This window comes from Anolis sagrei, chromosome 1, assembly GCF_037176765.1.
Source record: "Anolis sagrei isolate rAnoSag1 chromosome 1, rAnoSag1.mat, whole genome shotgun sequence".
Lineage (NCBI taxonomy): Eukaryota > Metazoa > Chordata > Lepidosauria > Squamata > Dactyloidae > Anolis > Anolis sagrei.
In genome coordinates this window covers 130,560,929-130,571,073 of record NC_090021.1, presented here as the reverse complement: position 1 = coordinate 130,571,073, position 10,145 = coordinate 130,560,929, and the positions used below count along the sequence as shown (strand labels likewise).

The window sequence follows — 10,145 nt, the reverse complement described above, 5'->3', positions numbered from 1 at the left end:
GCCAGAGTCTTTGCAGTTCAATCTTTAAATCCTCATATTGTGTCAGCTTTTCCAGTTGTTTCTCTTCAATCCTGCTCTCACCTGGGATTGCAACATCAACAATCCATACTTTGTATTTTAACACGATTGTGAGGTCAGGATTATTGTGCTCCAAAATTATTATTATTATTTATGGTGTTTATTTACATCCCGCCTTCTCTCTGCACATGGAGACTCAAAGGGCCCTTCCACACAACCACATAATCCAGATTATCAAAGCAGATAACTCACAATATCTACTTTGAACTGGATTATCTGAGCCCACACTGCCATATAACCTAGTTCAATGTGGATTTTTTCCCAGCCGTGTGGAAGGGGCCAAAACGACTCACAATTAAAAGTATTACAATACAACTTAAAATATACAATATACAAGCATTAAAACAGCATTAAACATCATTAATATTAAAAACCATTCAAGTCAAAAGCATGTAAAACCCCAGCACTCTGAGGGAGCAGTGGGAGGGATATACACTGCCCTATATCCCAGGATCTGACCCCAGATTCGCTGCTTTGAGTCTCCACTGCGAGATAATCTGGGATTCACCACAGCACTCTGTGAGGGAGCAGTGTGATGGACCTACACTGCCCTATATCCCAGGATCTGACCCCAGATTCTCTGTTTTGAACTAGATTGTATGAGTCTCCACTGCCAGATAATCTAGGCTCAAATCCTGGGATATAGAGCAGTGTAGGTCCAGCCCAAGAGGCTCAAACCACATTCATTCTCCAGTGCCCCTGATTTGACTCTCCTCCTTGGGAGTCATCCTTTCTAAACTTGGGAACAGGTGCCACCCGGGAAGGAGGAGGAGGAAGTCAAGCCAGTCTCCGCACCCAAAAGGGCTTTGGGTAAAGGGCCAAAAAGAGCCCAGTTTCTGGTGAAGGAGATCACGAGGTCATCGTCCAGAGACAACAGAGACAGGGGAAAGTGGAGGCTGGATCTACATCGCTCTATATCCTCCCAAGGAGCAGGTGGAGGAAAAGGAGCTCAAATAACCCGTGGGTAAAGGGCAAAAAAAGAGCCCGGTTTCTGGCGAAGGAGACCCCCTAGGGCATCATCCGATCCAGGAAAGCGGAGGCTGGGTCTACACTGCCTTATATCTTATTATCTGCTTTGAACTGTATTATATGAGTTTACATTGCCAGATCTGGGATCAGATCCTGGGATATAAGGCAGTGTAGATTCAGCCTGAGAGAGCACTGTGTTCTTCCTTAAAGAGATGCACCACAGAGACCCCTCAATGTATTATATTCGTGGGAAACTTTACAATAAAAATAAATACATCACGATTTTCCTTTTTTCTTTGGACAACAAGGGGAGAGAGGATGTATCCATAGAGGGTATATCCACACTGTAGAATGAATGCACTGTGACAATATTTTTGCCTGCCATGGCTCAATGTTGTGGAATCATGTGAGTTTTAATTTGACACAATTTTTTGCCTCCTCTGCCAAGAGTGAGGGTGTCTCACCAAACTACAGCTTCTTGGATTCCATACAAGTAACTTGGCAGGTAAAAGTAACTTGACAGATAAAACAGTGTCAAGTTGCATTCATTCTACAGTGCGGATACACCCTGGGACTCTGGAAGCCAGGGTTTGAATCCCTGCTTGGACATGGAAAGCCACTGGGTGGACCTTGGTTGAGTCACACTGTCTCAGCCTCAGGGCAGGAGGCAAAGCTCTCCCCCCAACAGAACTTGCCAAGAAAATACCACAAGGGTTACCATGTCAAAAGTGATTGAAAGGCACAGAACAACTTTCAAGTAACATGGTAAAAGGACTGGAATTGGAACTGAGGTGATAACTTTTGGGAATGATCTGGCAGTGAAATGCTGTATTGATTTCAATGGAGAAGATTATTAACCATACCCATTTAAATCAGAATTTCAGCTCTGGGGAGCTGAAATGACTTCACTTTTGGCTCAATCCTATACAAATTTCTTGTGATTGGGTTGTAGAATGCTGTCCTTTGTCAAATATCAATGTGTTTGTGGAGTGACCATAATGTTTGTGTTAGGGTATTTGTGTCAGGGTATTTGTGGGAGAACCCACAGAAAGTGCTGTACTCTTTGATTCCAGCAAGTAAATTCATGCACACTCATATTTATACTTTATACTTGAGGCTTTAGTATCACTAGGCACTGCATCCAAACAAATGTCTTTGCATCCAGAAAACTCAAGCAAAAATATTTTTTTAAAGTTTGTTTTCTTGTCATTATTTTTTTCCTCCTTCGTTTCTCCTTTTTATTTCTCACATTGATATTTACATTCTGTAGTATGGCTTGCCTAAAAAAAAGACTCATCCCCACACGCTTAGAGTTTCACACTTCTGTTGGGGATTGCTCTGTTTCCACTTGAAACCCCAGGGAGAAGCCTTTGGCTTTGAAACTTGGCACCTCTTGCTTGGATCACCCCCCTCTCTTCTTCCCCTCTGCTGTCTCTTTAAATGCTGAGTGTGCCAAAGAATCCCTGGCCTGTCAGGAGGAGCTTGAAGTCCCGTCTCCCACTTTCAAAAGGGCTGGGTATCAGAGACGCCCTAAAATCCAGACCCTCTTGCCTTGCCCAGGGCTCTTCTTTCTCTGACTTCCTCTAAAGAAGGAACCTAATGAGGTGCTGTATGTACTTCTCCACCTCCTTTGAAGGAGAGGACAAGGGCTGGGCTATGAAAGAGTTGCCTTCACTGGGGTGTCATTACTTGAGTCACGCCTCTGTCTCTCTTTTAATGGCTTGAATCCTCCTACTCTGATTTTTAATAGGGTTTTTTTCTGTGAGTGCTTCAGACTGATGTGTAATTAGACTGTGATGTGCAGATTCATCCCGTGGACCCTCTTTTAATGCCCAACTGGAGAAAAAACTCATGGATTTTTATGAAACTCATCCTCCAGGGAAGGTGGATTTATCTAGGTAATCTGGTGCGTTTCTTAAACAATGTTCTCTCCCATCCCTAAAACTGGGAAATTTGGGAAATGATATTAATTTCCAAATGACAGTTCTCTTTCTCATAGTGTATCTTTATTCCAGATTTCAGGGGCAGCGTTTTGTGCCAGGATGCCCATATTTTGAAAAAGGTTGGCCCTTTGGCCATCTGTATCATTAGAATGCTTGTGTAAAGGGTAAATTGGCTTGCATACCACCTTCTTGTGGGCAACCTCCTTTGCTGGTTCTTTGCTTTTTTTCCCAGCCTTGTGGCATAACATTGGCTGTTTTCTGGAATCCGTTGAAATATGTTGTTGACAGTCGAGAAGCTGAGAAAGGCAATCAACTTGGAGAAATGCACCAAGAATAATATAGAAGTAAATTAAATGTCTGGGCAAAGGTTATAATTACAATGCTTGTTTAAGAGTACTTTTTGGAGCTATATATCCCTAATTCTGGATTTAGAAAAAGTGGTATATTTTGTCTTAGAAGCTTTAAAAGTAATCTGATGCTTCAAGAAACAAAGTGCTATGCATGGAACTTGAGGAAAGTAATTGTTGATCAGCCCAGTTTTGCCTCTGCATGGACACCCCTTGGCATATGAGAATCTTCCTGCTTGGCAGCACTGAGTCTTGTGGGACTGCCAGGGTGACTTGCAAACAGAGTAAAAGCGTATTTCCGTAAGAAGGCATTCAGCAGCACTCAGGTGTACCATGCTCTGTATTTCACTATGTATTCTACCGGAAAACCGAGGAGCAGCTATTGTGGAAGCTTTTCTTTAAGAGTGTATTGGTGTTGGATGAAAGTGTTAATACATGCAATGATGTTAATCCTAATAAAGAGTCAAATTGACTCTTCAGAACTGAAGAGAGATATCCTGCAAGTTCACATGAAGGAAAAACATATCTTATTCTACACTGCAGTGATCCCAGGAATATGGAGATTCCTGTGGGCATCTGAGTATACATGTAATCCTGTGGATGCACATTCTGAAGTGTATCATATGGGAACCTAAGGCTCTAAGTCCCTTTACGGAGGTGAGAAAATCGGGATATAAACGTTTTAAATAAATAAATAAATAATGAATAATCTTGTGGTCCCTAGGATGACATAGGGTGTAGTGGAAATCTTTTGCCGATCACAGAAATGGGGTTCTGATCTCATATCATTCACTTTCTCTTTGCTGTCCCTTTCATACCCATCATCTCTCTAGCCTTGGGAGAAATGGACTAGATAGATTTGGTGTGTGGCACTGGCAGAGTTGGAGATGGGTTGTTGTAGTTTTTTCGGGCTTTATGGCCATGTTCTAGAGGCAATTTTTGTGTGTCTTGGAACAGTTTTCCCCTGTAGAGATGCTCAATGTATTGTCGAAGGCTTTCATGGCCGGAACACTGGGTTGTTGTAGGTTTTTTCGGGCTATATGGCCATGTTCGGGTCATATAGCCCGAAAAAACCTACAACAACCCAGTGATTCCGGCCATGAAAGCCTTCAACAATACAGAGTTGGAGATGTTCTGGATAGGCAATATTCAAAACCTATTCTCTTCACAACCTCAATTTAAAGAAATATTAGGTCAGCCATGGAATTAAGTCTAAATAAATGTCCTGACATTGCTTGCAATGGGGAAAATGGTGTGATATATATATATATAATATTCTTATATCTGTCAGCTATTAGCCATGTTCTTCCTTGTTACATACATTGCTATTTCAAGACATAGTATATAATTGCAACAGGAAGACTTGCAAATCCCCCCTTCATATTACAACATACAATTGTGTGTTTTTAACTTATAAACAATGTTATATAAGATTAGAGTTTTGAATTGTCACCAAAGTTCATAAAGTAAACTTTTGGAATTGTGTCCTGGTGTTGATGCTCAGTTGTATTATGCATCAATTTGACTTATTTTTTCTCCAGCTCAGATTCTGTACATATGTGGTCTATGTTCAGTACAGCTATTTACAAGCATAATTGCTAAATTCTTTATTCTTATTACACGTCACATGAATTGCAAGGAACTGTCATGATTAGGCCATCCAACAAAGCAGCTTAGATTTGACAAATATCTCTCTGTTGGGTTATATCTTTCAACTCTTTCAAACGCTTGAAGGAATTGTTTTTGGCATTCAGATATAAAACTTCTCTGGACCCAGGTGAGTCTGTTCTTGAAGAAATGAGGAATTGAATCGTCCAATGGCTCTACGCCTTTACTGCATTCTTAATTTTGTATCAATTTTAAAAGGAAACTGATTTTCTAAAGCAAGAAAGAAGAGGCCTTTAAAGACACTTTTGAAGCACAAACAAAATACTGTACAACCGATGGATATATTGACTAATGAACTGGATACCGAGAGACCACAAGCAACCCTTTGGCAGACCTCATACTCAGTTGGGCAAACCAGTGGTTAAGCAAGTCAGCCAGAAATGGAAAAGAAAAGCAGAGGATCATATATTTTGGCAAATTGTATATTTGTGTGAACCTCAAAGGAGTGGATTGCCAAAAAATCGGATAGGATAGGATTTAGTGTTATATGTATTCAGGTTGATTATGACATGGCAATGCTATCGTAGGATCTTCTTGGCATTATTTATTTGTAGGAAGTATGTCATTGCCTCTCTCTGAGCCTGAGAGAATGTGATGTACCCAAGGTCACCCAGTAGGTTCAAGACCTGTTCTCTGAGTTCTAGAGTACACCTAAATTGTAAAATTAATGCAGTTGGACACTGTTTATCTTCAGTGACACTGCCATTTTGCAATTTAGATGCACCCCAAGTTTAAAATGCAAACTGCTACATCACAGTGGTTCTTGGGCCATTGTTGTCTCAATAAATGTGTTGCTATATTCTGGATTTGGGGTTTCACACATCAGCAGCATATCTGTCTTTCCTTTTTATATATGCAAAATTGTTCTGAATTGGAGATAAAAGCAGGTTTGACTCTCCAGATGTTGTTCAGCTGCATAACTACTTCACATCAAAAAAGTAAAAAAATGCCATATAAAAGTTTTCATATTGGAACATTTTGCTTAGAGCTATTGGAGATATTATTTATCACTTTGCTTTTAGTTAAGGAGGTATGATTATAGATTTACTGAAGCAGATTTCTGATCAATGAAACTTTTTTTTATTTCCCAGTAACTCAGTAACTAGCCCTGATTAGCAAGGTAAGCAGTGACAAATCCCAATGACCGAATAAAATTTCATGAGAAAAAGACAAACAGTTTTTGCACTGTGAGACTATTCTGTATTACATTATCCCTGTGATATGCAGGATACTGACTGGTGTAATGTTTTCTTTTTCTCTCACCCCCTCCGCCCTTTTTGGCAACTTATTGAAGCAGAAAACAAACCAGTAGTTATGAAGTAATTACATGCACAATAGAATACTTATTTCAAGATCTTGCTAAATGCCATTTAGTATTGTGTTCACAATTCACTGTGCCAATAGCCCCTTCTGACTCTAAAACTTGACACAAGACAGCTGTCAGAAATCTACACATTTTGCTGTTAGAAAACATGGGCTCATTTTCCCTAAAAGAACCTGCAGTTCTGTTAAGAGATTGAATTACTGCCAATGCTCTGCTTTGTTGATAGCTGTAAAGATAATTCCTTCTACACCCCTTTTAATCTGAGTTAGGTTACCTTTAAGGCATTTGTGATTTTATTTGGCGGTGTTGCAATGAGAAAACAGTTGTCGTTTGCCAGTATATTGTATTACCAGATACTCAACTTCAGATCTGAATAAGGATGTACTTACATTATTCTTTCCCCCAAAATTTAGACTAATCACACCTCTGTATCCCCTTTCCCCCCATAGAACTCCTTTCTGCTCTTCCCTCACCTTCTTTCCTCTTTAGTACCTCTCTTTCCTTCACTTATCATCTTAGGTTTGCTTTGTACAAAATGGGTTTTGTTTTAAATGCAGGTATATAGGAAGCAGCATTTATTATGGTTATCAACCTGACTAGTCCAGATGTGTCTGTTTCACTCTGAGTTCACCTAAGATCATGTTTCTGATCAGTGTGTTTGTGATCCAAACTAGATAAGGTACATAAAATGGAAAAATTACGAATCTCAAAGCAATTTCCTTTTTAAAGTGATAGTTTTGTAACATCTTTTTTTTTTAACAACCAGTATGAAGTAATGTGGTCTTGAGGAATTCATGAGATCCAGTGTCGTTGTTAATGTGTTGAACTGTGACTTGGAAAAATATGAATTCAAATATAATGTTTATAATAGTCTAGAACAGGAGTTCTCAAACTTTTTCAGCCACTGAGCCCTTTTTGAAGTAAAAGTTTCTCGTGGTGCCCCAAGAAATGTTTATATTTTATATTATACGTATATATATATATCAGGCATGGGTAAACTTTTTGCTGGATGGAGAATGTTTGTGTGAAATAAATGGGAAAAAAGCATTAACAAAATCCTATGTACACTGCACATATTTCATTAATAGCGCAAGAAAAGGGAAAGCACAATACAATATATAAAATGAAGAACAGTTTTAACCAACATAAGCTTAATGGTATTTCAGTGGAAGATCCCAGGATCCATCCAGTCAAGCCTCCTTCTGCCATGCAGGAAAAGCACAAAACGCCCCTGGCAGATGGCAATCCAGCCTCTGAAGTAATAGTAGTCGTAGTAATAATAACAGTAATAGGAGCAACACCAGAGGCCATCCAGTTCAACACCCTTCTGCCATGTAGGAAAAGTACAATCAAAGCACTCCCAATAGATAGCCACCCAGCCTTTGTAATAATAGTAACAATAATAATAATAATAATAATAATAATAGGAGCAACCTCAGGGGCCATCCAGTTCAACTCCCATCGTTCATGCAGGAAAACCACAATCAAAGTATCCCCTGAGTGGTGAGAGGAAAATAGGGTTTTGGAAGCAAGCAGGGTGAGGAAAATGGGATTTTGGGGCTGAAGGGGCTGAGGGAAAAGGGCTTTTGGGGGCAAGAGAGGTGGGGAAGGGGGAGAAGCAGGAAAGAGAAGGGAAAGCTGGAAGGGGGAGGAGGGAACTGCAGAGCCCCTTAGTATGCTTCATGGAGCCCCAAGGGCTTCTGCTTTGAGAACTGCTGGTCTAGAATATCAGTATGCCAAGGGCTCTTATAGCACTTAGAAACTAATGAGAGAACCAAGTTTGAGGGGTTTGTACACTGCAGAATAAATGCTGTTTAACTGTCAAAGCTCAGTGCTGTGAAATCCTGGGATTTGTAGTTTGGAGAGGGAATGGCACTCTTTGTCAGAGAAGGCTAAGCATCTTGTAAAGCTACAAATCTCAAGATGCCATAGTACTGAGTCATAACAGTTAAAGCGGTGTCAGACTGCATTGATTTTAGAGTGCAGATGCACCCCAGTAATATAAACTTTATAGACTTGGGATACATCTACACTGTCGAATTAATTCAGTTTGATGCCCTATTAACTGCCCTGGCTCAATACTGTGGAGTCATGGGAAGTTGTATGGGTGTTTTTTTTTCCATTTTTGTTTTTGCTTTTTAATTTTTTTGTAGTACAAGGTTGCAAAGTGCTCAGTAGCGCTGTAACAATTACAATTCAGTGTTTTTTGTAATGGAAATTTGAACTCTTATGTATCATGCAGATGTCCTTCTCACAGGCATTCTCTTCAGCTGCCTGAGTGTATATTTGGTTTGTAATGTAGGGTTATTCTTATGTAATTTGTAAAGACTATTTAAGGTAGCTTCATATGTTATTATTGCTTCTATATGGCACGACTGTATATATAACTTTATAGCAATGGTTCCCAACCTTTTTTTTACCAGGGACCACTTGTTCAGAGACCACTCTCCAACATTAGTACCAAAAGAGTTACAAATCAGTTTTTGGTCAACTTTAGATTCGGTTTGGTTATTTGATCCAGAAAATTGCATTGGATAGACCACATCAGCTCTAGTTTTTAATACAGAACTTATGCCATCCAGTAATTGCCATCTGCTTGCCCACAGAAAACCATCTTTAATAATCTAGAACTGATGTGGTCTCTCAAATCCAATTTTCTGAATCAGCACCCCAGGAGGAGGCCTAAAAATGAAGACACCAAGGCGGCCCCACTTCCAAGTACCACATGAAATGGCTCCTCTCAGGTGGAGGGAGGAGGAGAAGCCACAGTCAGAAGGCTTGTTGTCACACCTTTCGTGGGTAGTCAGTTCTCCCCTCCTGACATCCCTTTTGCCTTGGACTATAAGAAGGTTTTGTGAGACCAGTCACTCTTGTTTCAATGGTGTAGTAATGGTGAGGCCATATTTTAGTTCTTGGGTTCCACTGATGGTCCACGTACCACAGGTTGGGAACCATTGCTTTACAGACTGTACTTGAGATAGTAAAATTTTCTGTACTTAAAATGGCTTATAGTTGTGCTTCTCCGACTGTTTTGGCCTTCAGCTCCCAAAAATCCTAGCCGGTTTACCAGCTGTTAGGAATTGTGGGAAATGAAGTCCAAAACATCTGGAGGAGCACAGTTTGAGAATCTGGTTTAGAACAATGCTTATTCAGCCATAGAGTCATGCTTCTCTTAAGTCTCACTGATTTTAGTAACTGTATTCCATGTATTCCAGATCCAACATAGCCTACATGGATTATATTCTTCACAGATTGGTGACTATGAACTATTACATGTCATGTCACATTGTAGATAGGTATTACTGGAGCATTATGTAATGGCAAAAATAATAACCTTGTTCTGCATTGTTTTGGCTGAATCAATTGTAGTGCAGCAGCTAATGTTGGGCAGTAGATTCAAATTCACTTTTCTAATAGTTGTGAATTTGGACTTGGTTAGACAATAGCTTCTTTTCTTGTTATACTAATCACTAGCAATTGTGATAGCAATCGGAATAGCTGTAAACTACTAGATAAATGATGCGTATTATCATTTTTGAGTTTGTTGTAAGTGAAAGAAGAGTCTTTTTCTTTGTTGCTTGGAAGAATAAAGCCGGTGTTACTAGTGGCAAACATACAGTATAAAGTGTTGTCGAAGGCTTTCATGGCCGGATTGTTGGCTGGGTTGTTGTAGGTTTTTTCAGGCTATATGGCCATGTTCTAGAAGCATTCTCTCCTGACGTTTCTCCTGCATCTATGGCAAGCATCCTCAGAGGTAGTGAGGTCTGTTGGAACAAGGAAAATGGGTTTATATATCTGTGGAATGACCAGGGTAGG

General features: G+C 39.9%; 1 protein-coding gene across 4 annotated transcripts in view; it reads left to right on the top strand.

The window, feature by feature from the left end:
- The window catches only part of GRHL1 (grainyhead like transcription factor 1), a 69,052-nt gene that overhangs the window by 878 nt on the left and 58,029 nt on the right, over positions 1-10,145 (top strand). For 2 of the 4 annotated variants that reach the window (XM_060787645.2, XM_060787629.2), the window contains exon 1: positions 2,864-2,945. The exons of 1 other annotated variant lie outside the window; for it this stretch is intronic. In XM_060787645.2, coding sequence (XP_060643628.2) covers positions 2,899-2,945 — 47 coding nt within the window. In that variant the 5' untranslated portion in view covers positions 2,864-2,898. Of the gene's footprint in view, positions 1-2,863; positions 2,954-10,145 lie in introns of those variants that run through there. One more of the 4 variants, XM_060787653.2, reaches the window with a different exon arrangement.